Source organism: Salvelinus sp. IW2-2015, unplaced genomic scaffold (genome assembly GCF_002910315.2).
Source record: "Salvelinus sp. IW2-2015 unplaced genomic scaffold, ASM291031v2 Un_scaffold16568, whole genome shotgun sequence".
NCBI classification, from domain to species: domain Eukaryota; kingdom Metazoa; phylum Chordata; class Actinopteri; order Salmoniformes; family Salmonidae; genus Salvelinus; species Salvelinus sp. IW2-2015.
This window is the reverse complement of record NW_019957649.1, coordinates 100,352-113,604: the sequence shown is the minus strand read 5'-3', so window position 1 is coordinate 113,604 and position 13,253 is coordinate 100,352. Positions and strand designations below refer to the sequence as shown.

Genomic DNA, 13,253 nt, shown 5'->3' with positions numbered 1-13,253 from the left:
CCCCGAAAAATAAAATCCTCACCAAAATTTAGATTTTTTACTTCAAAGTCCAAAAATGGCATGGACTAAATTATTTAAATGTTTAATTAATTTGTTTGGAGGCAAATTCTTGTTTTCTGTGTCATTTATCTCAGCTGTGATAATTTGCAGGTGCATAAATGGTACAAATTCCTTTGGGTGGTGGACCATTCTTGATACACACGGGAAACTGTTGAGTGTSAAAAACTCAGCAACATTACAGTTCTTGACACAAACCGGTGCGCCTGTCATCTACTACCATACCCCGGTCAAAGGCACTGAAATATTTTCTCTTGCCAATTCACCCTCTGAATGGCACACATACACAATCCATGTCTCAATTGCCTCAAGGTTTAAAAATCCTTCCTTAACCTGACTCCTCCCCTTAATCTACACAGATTAAAGTGAATTGAACAAGTGACATKAATGAGGGATCATAGCTTTCACCTGGTCAGTCTGTCATGTTTTGTATACTCAGTGTATTTGACCACATCTGTATGACCCTAAYATGATGTGCACTGGATKTAAATAGGAATGGTGTTTAGAGAATCATCTATGAACTGTATCTCTGACAAGTGGTCTCTCCTCAGATTGTCAGATGGGTCTGTTTGGTTTATATGCCAGTCTTCTGTCAACTCACTCCTTTTCTGACAAATCCAYCTTTTGGGGAGTCTGTATGTCTGTCATTCTGTCTGTCTGTCTGGACTGGACCCTCAGGAGGAGAAGGATCCCTCCACAGCTGGTCCATTCTGACCTACATGTATTCTGAGATCAGAGGCAGTCAGGGAATCAGGAGACAGGGAGACCCTCCAGGGAATGTGTTAGTGTGTGAGCACACTAGGAATAACATTTATTTACCCACAATGCTACAGTACAGTGCCTCTGAGTTAAGCCAGGCTGATATCTAATCACGAGCACTGGGTTGTTGCCGATGGCCACAGCCTACATACTGCAGATGCAGTTCAGTTAAGGGGAAGACAATTCCATTTTTTATAAGCATTAAAATTCCACCATATCAATCCTCTAATCAAAACCCAGCAGTCAGACTGGACATTTAGTCAACATGGAACAACAGAGTCAACAGAGGAAGTAAGATTGCTTTTGTGCTTTGTGTCTGCTTGAATTCTCATGACGCCTTAGGAAGGACTCAACATAAACAGTACCTTCTTTACRCTGGGAATCTATCGAACCCACTCATGATAGTGGTGAGGTTAATCTGACACAGAAAAATATGTACAATGGACAAACTGGCAGAAACATTTGCTCAGGGGGTGGTGGGTGAGTAACCTCTACTGAATGTCACAACCTGGCTCTTAGATGGTGACAAGCAAGGGAGTCCACACGTTTGCAGTTAAGGAGTAACAAAAAATATTTATTAAATAACTAACAAAGTATAAAACTACAAAGGAAAACTGACCTGTGAAGTGTGAAAGTAGGCATGTGAGGAGTATAATGGAGATGAATGGATGAAGGTAAAATGTGTGTAAATGTTGAAGGGTGTGCCTAATCAAAAAACATATCATCAACCAGATCACAAAACAAAATGGTGCTTGTGGAGAGAGAGAGACAGTAGTGGGCACCAGGAACTTTGATCTCTTAGTTGATCCCAAACCCAGGTGCAACTTGTCACCTTAACGACCCAATCAGCTCCATCTGTCCCCAATCTGCAAATAAAGCACAAACACAGAGGAGGCAGGGAGAGCGTAACATGAAGGAGAGCTATAATGCTGTACAGGGCTTATACAAGGTCTTAAGGGCCATGAAGTGGACAATCTCTGAAGAAGTCAACTGGGGGAGGAGAAGTACAAGCGAGGCTCTGAGAATGACAGGAGAGTACCGACAGGTTCRGATAAACACTCAAAAATATCAACAAAGGTTTTGATGATCATTTACAGCGTTTCCCCTGCCTCCAAAAAACATGCACATTGAGTGTGGAATACCAAAATAAGATATGGACAGTCAAGACATAACAATTTAAATMGACTTTTATTCTTGCCTGAGGCGTGTGCTCGAAGGTTCATGTTTCTCAAATAGGTCAACTATATAGTTTAATGTACATGACTTAATGTATGTTAAGTACCCCCTTGACATTACACTCGTAACAGGAGGCAATTCAATGTATCAAACAGGTCAGAAATAAGACAGAACTATTAGTGCATCCTGTTGGACTTGGTCCTCTTTGTCAGCTTGTTCTGGTACACTTCWCATCAGTTATACTGCTGAGAGTTAAGTTTTTACCATCTTACAGTGGGATCATGTGTATTTAAAGCCTGCTGACATTTGGCAAGTAATTGTGCTATCGCCCTTTCTTTAAATGTCAAAGCTGTTATATTTCCTCAGTGTTTAACTGACTGCTGCAGCAAGGCTAAATYGTAYTTGTCAGGTAATTGTCATTCCGCTCATTACTAGGTGATCAGCGCTAACTTCAGACGAGGTCTCCATTATGTGGGTAGCAGTTCATTGATTTACAAGGGACGTGCATTTAAGCACTTTGAATGGAAGTTATTTGTGAACAAATGTTCAATTTCTATGGTCACATAGTTCTATAAATAGCAGCACACAGTATTTCTGAATAGAGCACACATATTTACATAATTTTAAAAAACAGTTTATTTTTTACATACATTACACATGACAACGTGACTGCTAGTGTCAAAATACTGTTAGCACTTTGGTGTCATTTAGCACTTAACCATTCTTACGGTTACATCGCCCAATAACCAACAGATCCAGTAAGAACGTGAAATGGGGCAGGTTACCAATACTGCTGTAATATTTGTGTGCACAGATATCATTCTAGGCAGTCGTTACATGAATTGACCAGGCAAGCCACTCCATGTACWATAGACTTCAAGTAAAGGCAGGAAACTGGATTGTAATCAGTCAAACCTGTAGAGCTGACTGACACTCAGAGCCTTGATCATTGTCCCTAACTAGGCTGTTGTTGAAATCTCCCCTCAGCTCCTCTATGGTCAGCTCCAACAGCATCCGATATGCTTGCAAATCCTTGTTCTCTGTAAAATATAGGATAAGGTCAGAATACTACAAAATACAAGAAATTTGACTAGATGAAACCACATATGAAGTCACTCAGTAAAAAGAACACATGCAAGTTCACACTTACTTTAAAAGCTGTTCTAGTTCCCTTTTGATTTTGATGACAATTGGTGGACCATGATAGGTTAAAGACGTGTACAACTGGACCAATGAGGCTCCAGCACAGATCTTGTCCAGGGCATCTTGTCCACTGGCTACACCCCCAACTCCAATGATTGGCACCTTACCTTCAATGAGAAAGAACAATACTGGGTGAATGAAGAGAACATTCTATACACCCCAGCCCACAATAAATCAATCCAAATCAAATGTATTTATATAGCTCTTCTTACATCAGCTGATATATCAAAGTGCTGTACAGAAACCCAGCCTAAAACCCCAAACAGCAAGCAATGCAGGTGTAGAAGCACGATGGCTAGGAAAAACTCCCTAGAAAGGCCAAAACCTAGGAAGAAACCTAGAGAGGAACCAGGCTATGAGGGGTGGCCAATCCTCTTCTGGCTGTGCCGGGTAGAGATTATAACAGAACATGGCCAAGATGTTCAAATGTTCATAAATGACAAGCATGGTCAAATAATAGTAATCAGGCCAGTATCAGCTGCAGCAACAACCATTAACAGTGTTATGATGATCCTTCATGGAGCCAACCTACCTTTTGTCAAGCTGTACATCTCTCTCACAGTGCGTGTAGAGAGCTCCTTGATGGGCTGGCCGCTCAACCCTCCCACCTCTTTACTCTGGGGGTCCTGTAGGGTCTCAGGCCTGGATACTGTAGTGTTGGAGACCAACAGCCCATCCACACCAAGCTAAAACACAAACCATGATTACCTATTTGACATTACCCCATAACACCACATCAAAACAAATTTAAGTAACCCAATCATTGAGAATATTTCACGATCTATCTGTTTAAAAGTGAGTTCTGTATTCCATTGGAGTTGGTGTAGCATTCTAATAAAATTTGATTTAATTGTTCCAGGCACACTTAAACGAATACACTCAGGCTGCGTTTAGACAGGCAGCCCAATTCTAATTCTTTTGACCAATCAAATTAACTCTGAAAAAGATCTGATGTGAAAAGATCAGATGTGATTGGTCAAAAGACCAATTAGTGGAAAAAAGATCCGAATTGGGCTTCCTGTCTAAACGCAGCCTGAGTGTATTAGTTTAAGTGTGCCTGGAACAATAATAATGCTACACTAACTCCAATGGAATACAGAACTCACTTTTAAAAAAGATGGATCATGAAAAATAAGTTACGATTTGTTCATCTTCATTCTCAATGATTGGACTGTCCGACACAAATTTACCGTAACGTATCTAATACTCTTTAAKTATTTGCTGTGCTTTCTATTGGTCTTTTTCCATTCGGAGTCTGTCCCCTTACATGAACACAGAAAAACAGAAACACTCCTCCAGTCACCTTAACATAGAGAGTGGATAGGAGGCAACAATAATGCATTCAAATCAATTTGGTGACATAAGTTCTCTGCTGGCTAAGACCCACGGCAGCAGGACTGATCTGATGACGGCTACAGAACACAAGCCGACTACGTGAGTGGGGTGAGAAGTGTGCTCAGGAAGATGAGCAAACAGGAGAAACACGGATGACCAAAGTAAGCAGCCCCAAGTCATTGGGGGCTATATACTGTAGGTTAAGGCTTGGTGAGTAGGCTACATAGAGAGGCCCACAGAACCACACTGACCTGTGTGGCTAGGCCTCTGACTGACCCCTGTGTGGCTAGGTCTCTGACTGACCCCTGTGTGGCTAGGTCTCTGACTGACCCCTGTGTGGCTAGGCCTTTGACTGACCACGGTGGGCTAGTCTCTGACTGACCCCTGTGTGGCTGAGGTCTCTGACTGACCCCTGTTGGCTAGGTCTCTGACTGACCCCTGTTGTGGCTAGGTCTCTGACTGACCCCTTGTGTGGCTAGGTCTCTGACTGACCCGCTGTGTGGCTAGGTCTCTGACTGACCCCTGTGTGGCTAGGTCTCTGACTGACCTCTGTGACCACATCAGCAATGTCCTGCTTATCCTGGGCGGTGAGGTCAGGGGCAATCTTCACCAGTACAGGTGGCCTGCTCCCCCCCTGTAGGGCATCACGCTCCTTCAGCACCTGGATGGGAGAGGGGGGTGGTGGAACGGGGGGGATGACAGGAGGGTACAGGGACATACACATGAGCCGCCACAGACACACAATCAATGCGATCCATCACATCCACACAGGTCAATGAGATMTAACAATTTACAGCACAACATGGAGACCAAACAAGAGCAATATAGCTGAGCAGTTTTTCCTAAGGTTAATCGTGTTCAATCCAAACAGTGCTGTGCTGTGCTTGTGTGATGTGTATGTTGTCTAATGGGAAGTAGAAACCCAAATGAAAGATCACCGGCTATATCAATAAAAGTCGAACTGAACAGAAACACCAGACTTCAATAAAGGAAAAGTTGCAGCACCATGCTTTCTGGACAGCCAACGATACATAAACTATAAACATAAAATAAATGACATAAATAGTATGATATCCTGGTTAATTAAAGGATAAATAAATCATATCTAGGTCAGTCAAAAATTGCCACCACTGACCTTGTACAGCAGTTGTCGAAGTTCCCCTTTCCCCTGCAGGTCCCTGAGGCCTGGGGTGTTGGGGCTGCTCACGTTCACCACTAGGTAATCAGCCAGAGGGCCCAGCGTCCGCACCCCCTCCAGGTAGTCTGCCACTGCGTCCTGCGACAGCTTGTTCTTTCCCAGGTTGATGCCCAGGGGCAGGCCAGCTAAAAACACACAGACACCAGGATATATTACAGTTATGAGTCCCTGGGAGAGGTTAAGGTCAGAACATAAATAGAATGCATGGGAGTGAATTAAGAGAAAACAGACAGTCCGCAAGCGTCAACTGCGTCACGAGCGTATACCGCATCAAATGACGCCTCGATAACACCGTCATCGTCATGGTATTTTGGTACACCAGAAGTACATTAACTTCCAATGGAACGCCGCGTTTGCCTCGCAGCATTGAGTTGCAGAGGCAGTTGCAGTGCGTTCTGTGTGGCGCATAAATTGGATTTATCGAACGTATGCATCAAACTGTATGCGTTCACAGCTTGACAGACATGGTAGTAGAAGGTGAATGTTGAACACATGTCCAGATGATYATTTTTCTCACGTCTACGCGGAGCAATGCTGGTGAAATGGGCTGATAAACTGTCAAAAAATAGACTGTGGGTGCATTGTTACCTCTGGAATTGTGAAATGTATAGCTAAAAATTTCAATTTAGTGTTCATAAGTTCAACAGCGCGCCACCATTGCCTATATAGGCTGGTGATTATGAAAAACGGTGTAGCAATGCAGGAACGCAACGACATTCTACATTTAGAAACTGGATTTGTTTCAGAATTAAATATCACGTGGTCAATGTCATATCTTGACAGTATCACCGTTGTTGCTTACAGCGGATTGGATTGAAATACAGCTCCAAAAATGTGCATGGTTAGCGAGTGCCTTGGTTTAAATGAATCAAATCTGTTCCAGAGATTGAGTGGGTTGTTTGTACAAAGGGAATTCGAGGAATTGTTATGATCTTCCCTACTTTGCTATGTAAAGTTGTATGGTTAAAAAGTAAAAATTTGGTTGTAGGCTAAGGTTTATCTGATAAATAGACTACATATTTGAAAGCAATACAGCGGCCTACCTGTTTTGATTTCGATCATGGGCATATAGTCTAGGCTACTATGGCTGGAAAACCTGGAAATGAGGTACCTCAGATTGAGAGAGTATACAACTGTTTATAACCGCTTTCCATGACAATCGCGGCGTAATAACTGGCTTACGTTACGTCGTCTATGTGAATTAATGCTTGCTACTCTCGCACAAGTAAATTCACGCCGTTGACGGACTTCCCCCTTGTGATTTCGGCTTAATGTCCCAATCCAAATCAGTGGGGAACATTTTGTTACGAATGCTCTATTTTACTGAAAACTAGAGAAATATGGCAAATTGATTTCAATCAAACTTGAAGCAAACGCTCTCCATCAAAGATATAAATCAATGTTTTAAAAATACAATGGTGAAAATGTTTTGTCGATAACACTTGACAAAAACATTTCAGTCGTTTGCTTTTTGTCTGTCAATAGAAGACAGTATAGGCTAGTACTGTTCTGACTTGGAGACTCATTTGTAAGTGTTTACTAGCTCCTCTGCCAGAGTGTGATTGGTATTAGGAACAGTCTGGGGAAAGGGAATCTCCATATACAATAGGGGCAGAGGATTATAGTGTAGTGTAGTTGGCTGTGTTCCTGAAACACTTGTCAGCTCACTGTCCAACCCATCTATCAGTCTGACAGACAGGACAGAAACATGAGTTGTGTCTCTAATACCTTTAGTCAGCTCTACCTGGGTGCCTTCTCTTGCCTTTAGTCTCTCCCGTGCTGCTGCAAGACCACAGCTGTTGAACCCATATCTGAAACATACCCACAACATAATCAAGAGGTTAAGTTGATGTAATACACAAAAATCCATACATTTGCCAAAAAAGCAATCAGCAATTTAGGCTCCATTCCTTTATCATGCCATTATGATACAGTATGTGTTAATCCCCAATTGTCTAGAGTGCACATTCAATTCATTTGATTACTAAAATCCATAATACATGAAATCCAGATGGTTTTTTTTGGCCAAATAATTGCAGTAAGTTGAGTAAAACTGTAATAAACACCACCATAAGGAAATGAGGCCTTTAATCATCTAATGCACTCATCTTGACTTTTAACTTCTGGGAAGCTGTGTTGTTGTTCACTGAGGAGTGAAAGAAGCACTCTGGGCATATTATTATATGAGGGGCTTGTTAGTCTGAGCATCTCACATCCCTGCATATCATACATGCTAAATTGAATTAATCATATTGATTCTAGCCTAATATACAAAAACTTACTGTCATTTACTAACTACATTAAATAAAAGACAAACAATTTGGATACATCCTCAGTGAGCTCCAAAAGTACTGGGACAGTGATACATTTGTTGTTGTTTTGGCTCTGTACTCGAGTTCTTTGGATTTGAAATTATACAAAACTACAGCACTTTTTGTATATACAGTTGAAGTTGGAAGTTTACATACACTTAGGTTGGAGTCATTAAAATCATTTTCAACCACTCCACGAATGTCTTGTTAGCAAACTATAGTTTTGGCAAGTCAGTTAGGACATCTACTTTGTGCATGACACAAGTATTTTTTCCAACAATTGGTTACAAACAGATTCATTCACTGTATCACAATTCCAGTGGGTCAGAAGTTTACATACACTAACTTGACTGTGCCTTTAAACAGCTTGGAAAATTCCTGAAAATATTGTCATGGCTTTAGAAGCTTCTGATAGGTTAATTGACATAATTTAAGTCAATTGGAGGTGTACCCGTGGATGTATTTCAAGGCCTACCTTCAAACTCAGTGCCTCTTTGCTTGACATCATGAGAAAATCAAAAGAAATCAGCCAAGACCTCAGAAAACAATTGTAGAACTCCACAAGTCTGGTTCATCCTTGGGAGCAATTTCCAAATGCCTGAAGGTACCACGTTCATCTGTACAAACAATAGTTCGCAAGTATAAACACCATGGGACAAAGATCATACTTTTTGGAGAAATGTCCTCTGGTCTGATGAAACAAAAATAGAACTGTTCGGCCATAATGACCATTGTTATGTTTGGAGGAAAAAGGGGAACGCTTGCAAGCCGAAGAACACCATCTCAACCGTGAAGCACGGGGGTGGCAGCATAATGTTGTGGGGGTGCTTTGCTGCAGGAAGGACTGGTGCACTTCACAAAATAGATGGCATCATGAGGTAGGGAAATTATGTGGATATATTGAAGCAACATCTCAAGACATCAGTCAGGAAGTTAAAGCTTGGTTGCAAATGGGTCTTCCAAATGGACAATGACCCCAAGCACACTTCCAAAGTTGTGGCAAAATGTCTTAAGGTCAACAAAGTCAAGGTATTGGAGTGGCCATCACAAAGCCCTGACCTCAATCCTATAGAAAATGTGTGGGCAGAACTGAAAAAGCTTTTGCGAGCAAAGAGGCCTACAAACTGAGAGGCCTAGTAATTGAGTGTATGTAAACTTCTGACCCACTGGGAATGTGATGAAATAAATAAAAGCTGAAATAAATCACTCTATTCTATTATTCTGACATTTCACATTCTTAAAATAAAGTGGTGATCTTAACTGACCTAAGACGGAATTTTTACTAGGATTAAATGTCAGGAATTGTGAAAATCTATTTGGCTAAGGTGTATGTAAACTTCCGACGTCAACTGTAGTCCCCCACATTTTAGGGGACCAAAAGTATTGGGACAAATTCACTTACATGTGTATTAAAGTGGTAAAAAGTGATGTATTTGGTCACAGATTCATAGCACACAAATACGACATCAAGCTTGTTACTCTACACATTTTTGGGATGCATTTGGTGTTTGTTTCGGATGTGTTTCAGATTATTTTGTGCCCAATAGAATTGAATGGTAAATTGTTTGTGTGCATCTATAAATTGTTGCTCGTATGTTTAACTGGTTTGGAATTATACTTGTTTAAGAGAAGATAAAAATTAAATAAAGAAATTCAGGTAAAATAATGCCAATTTTGAGTGACTTTTATTGTAAATAAGAATATGTTTCTAAACACGTCTACATTCATGTGGATGCTACCATGATTATGGATAATCCCGCATGAATGATGAATGAGAAAGTTAGACGCACAAATATTATGTCCTCTCACCATTACAATAACAGGTGGGGGGGGGGGTGACTCCAATGCCAAAATACACTATTTACCATTCACATTCATTTCTATTGGGAACAAAATAATCTGTGAAACACAACCAAAACAAACAGCAAATGCATCCAACAAATTTGTAGTCACAAGCTTGATATGAATATGGTACCAAATACTTAACTTTTTACAACTTTAATACACAAGTGAATTTTTCCTAAAATGTTTGGGCCCCTAAAATGGGGAGACTATGTGAAAAAAAGTGCTTTAATTACTAAACGGTTCACCCAATTTAATATAAATTCCCTCAAATTAAAGCAGACATTGTATCATTCCAAAGTACTGGAGTAGAGGCAAAACATTTTTTAATAAAATTGCTGTCCCAATACTTTGAGTTCACTGTATTAGCCCTACTGTTGTTGTGCTAGGACAGTGTTAACAGTCAGTCTGTGTAGAATTTGCTTTTCAAAACACTAAAGAAAATCACAGAAATGTATCGCCCCTATCCCTGAAGAAATTGGATGGTCCTGGATATTTTTTTTCTTAAAATGTTTAGAACAATGTCAAGCAAGCATAGACAGCCATGACAAAACGCACACCTTTATTGTGTATCAATTATTTACAAATACATAGATTTACATTTGGATCTGGGAAGCTTTTTCCTGAACTAAGAATTAACTTCTCTGACAACCAATATGTCCCTTCATATACGCAAAGTAGTGTGTTCTAACAACTCGTGAATATGTATGTTCGTGCCTTGGCATCTCATTTAACAGCACTTTTCAGAGAATGAAAGCGAACGCAAGGAGGTAGCGGTGGAACACCCTGATAACATTCATTTGACTCCTTAATTTCAGTGTGAAGAAGCTGTGCTACAACAATTGTAGTCTGTCACCAGGCTCAATGTAAAAAATAAATAAAATTGAAACGTTAAGGCGGCAGGCTTATTCCCTTTGAACAGAGTGGCGAATGACAAAATAAACTATCTGTGATGTCTCTGTTCGCTGCCGTTTGACACAGAATTCACAAGCTAAAAACATTCATCTATAATGAATGACAGCCATGCCATGGTTCAGTAGCCATGTCTAATTCATTCAAAACCGTACCGGTTGATGACCGCCTGGTCAGTGGTCAGTCTGAAAACACGTGGTTTGGGGTTCCCCTCCTGGGGTTTGGGGGTGATGGTCCCCACCTCCACGAAGCCAAAGCCTAGTCTATAAAGCCCGTCAACAGCCTCCCCATGCTTGTCAAATCCTGCTGCTATCCCTATGGGGTTCTTGAATTTACAGCCCATGACGTTCACTTCCTGGAATAAGAAGTAACAACGCCAGGTCAAACTGTTGCCTAAATTCCATAGAAGTACACAGTGACCAAAATTACAGTAACAACTTAGATTAAAAAGGTTAACAAAGAGATTTGACTAGCTAGGGTGAGTTATGAGACAGTGGGAGTGAAGGTTCTCAAACAAAGCATTCCATTCTAATCTTACACCAGCACAAAGGCAATTCAGTGTAAGCAAGGAGTCAACACACCCAACAGGCTAAAGGGCACCTCCTCCCATACTGACCAGTGATACTGGATCCTGGTAGCGGTTCAGAGGCACCAGACCCAGGCCGATTAACCTCACAGCCATGACATGGGCTGTCTCTGCTCCCACAATCCTCTGCAGCAAGGGCATGAGCTGGTTGGTGTAGAAGCGTTCATCTCCCACAGCAGTGAGGTAGGAGACAAACAGGACGCTGCCGGACCCAATGATCTTCACTGCGTCCTTCAGACGCTGCAAAGAAAAATAAAACAATGTGATGGGAATAAACTGAACTATAATGCACTGTTGTTGAAGCACATCAGGTGAACTGAGGGGAGTAGCAATTATTGTTATTGTACTAGATGACAGAGAGTGAACCATAATACCAAGAGAGACTAGCGTTACCAGCTCTGAACAACCCATGTGTACAACCCAGTGGGTATAATTTAACATGCCTGTCTGGTCATTCAGGATCCAGCTTATCACTTCACAGAGGCTGGTTACATGAACTTGCTAGCCACATGGTAGTAAGCCAAATTGAGCAAAGTTAGCTAGCTCACTTCATTCAACAACACTCTGATTGTAGTAGCTAACGTGAAGTGGCTACTTCCCAGTTTCGCTTACCATATAGTCAAAACATTGTTCATGACAAATACAAACTATTAAAACAACACTGCTTCATCAATGATGTTACCTTCAGTTGTCCCGCCATGGATGTTATATCACTTTGCAAACGTCTGGAAGCATTTCTTTCACGTTGCCGAGAATCACTTCCTGAATGTAATCTCACGATACTTCAAAGGCAGCTCCGAAAACGTCAAATCAGAGTTCAGTGATGATTCTGTATGATAAACATTACAATTTGTTAGGATGAATATAACAAATGAATATGAATATGACAAAGGACTCATTAGTAACTCTAGTAATTCACTGAGTAAATTTGCACAAATAAGATCAATTAAAACGGCAGATGTTCAAAATGAAGGGATAGCTTATGAGCCTAAATTAATTTTATAAGCCAATTGAAAACCAAAGATGTATTGTTACAACCCTGTTCAATGTCAATATTAGGCCTTGGCTACATCAATTGACTTGTAAAGTGAAGTAGATTGGGAAAGGTTTTTCTTCAAAATATCTGCCTTTGAGTGACGTAAAGGCACTTTTTCACTTTGCATGTTGTTTGAGTGTCTGCAGGGATTTTCCTAATAATAGTAAGAGTGTATTCACAGTTTCTCGAAAGAAAGCTTTCTAATTTCCATAAGATGGGCAGAGTCTGCCTTTCTTCTGAGATCAGTACTTGTTGCAGATTGTAGGCTATCGTAGCTCTACCATCTATAATGGATTTGTTCATACGAGCCTCTTTGTTTTTGTGGATTTCTGTGGGGACTGTATCTACGGCCAGTACAGCATGCAGTGAAGATGATGCAGATAATACCACTTGTATAGAATTCAAACATGTGTTCAGGAATATGGCCTATGAGTTTTTTCAAAAGCCAAAGAGCTGGTCTCAAGCCCAGGAGTCCTGCAAGGAGCGAGGAGGGAAACTTCTGGGGGACCTGAATTGCAAGACTAAGAGCTTCCTTCAGGACTTCTCAAAAGAGAGACACACAAAAAACCTCACTTGGTGGGTGGCTAAGGGTGTTATAGGGAAGTACCAGGGGCCGGTGATCGGTGAGTAAAAATACTGGTAACCCACTAGAAAATACTAGTAAACCACTCTATACTATGGTTCCAGGGCTGCTCTGTGTCTTTTGCAGAGGTTTTGTTTGACACTGATTTCCTTATAGCTCTAATTGAAAAAATATTGGGCAATCTGATGTAGTTACATCCATTTTTGGACATATAAATGAATGAGATGTACCCATTGATTCTTGAATAATATGAG

The 13,253-nt window shown here is 40.9% G+C and overlaps 1 protein-coding gene across 1 annotated transcript; it reads right to left on the bottom strand.

Annotated features, from left to right (window-relative positions):
- Nucleotides 1-2,610: 2,610 nt before the first annotated feature.
- On the bottom strand, nucleotides 2,611-12,164 carry LOC112080891 (dihydroorotate dehydrogenase (quinone), mitochondrial). Its single transcript, XM_024146822.1, has 9 exons — nucleotides 12,063-12,164; nucleotides 11,411-11,620; nucleotides 10,950-11,149; nucleotides 7,457-7,539; nucleotides 5,666-5,853; nucleotides 5,078-5,191; nucleotides 3,728-3,881; nucleotides 3,143-3,302; nucleotides 2,611-3,032 (listed from the first exon to the last, which is right to left on the bottom strand). Exons 1-9 carry the CDS (start codon nucleotides 12,078-12,080, stop codon nucleotides 2,948-2,950), a joined length of 1,212 nt encoding a protein of 403 aa, XP_024002590.1. The 5' UTR covers nucleotides 12,081-12,164; the 3' UTR covers nucleotides 2,611-2,947.
- Between the last annotated feature and the right edge of the window lie 1,089 nt (nucleotides 12,165-13,253).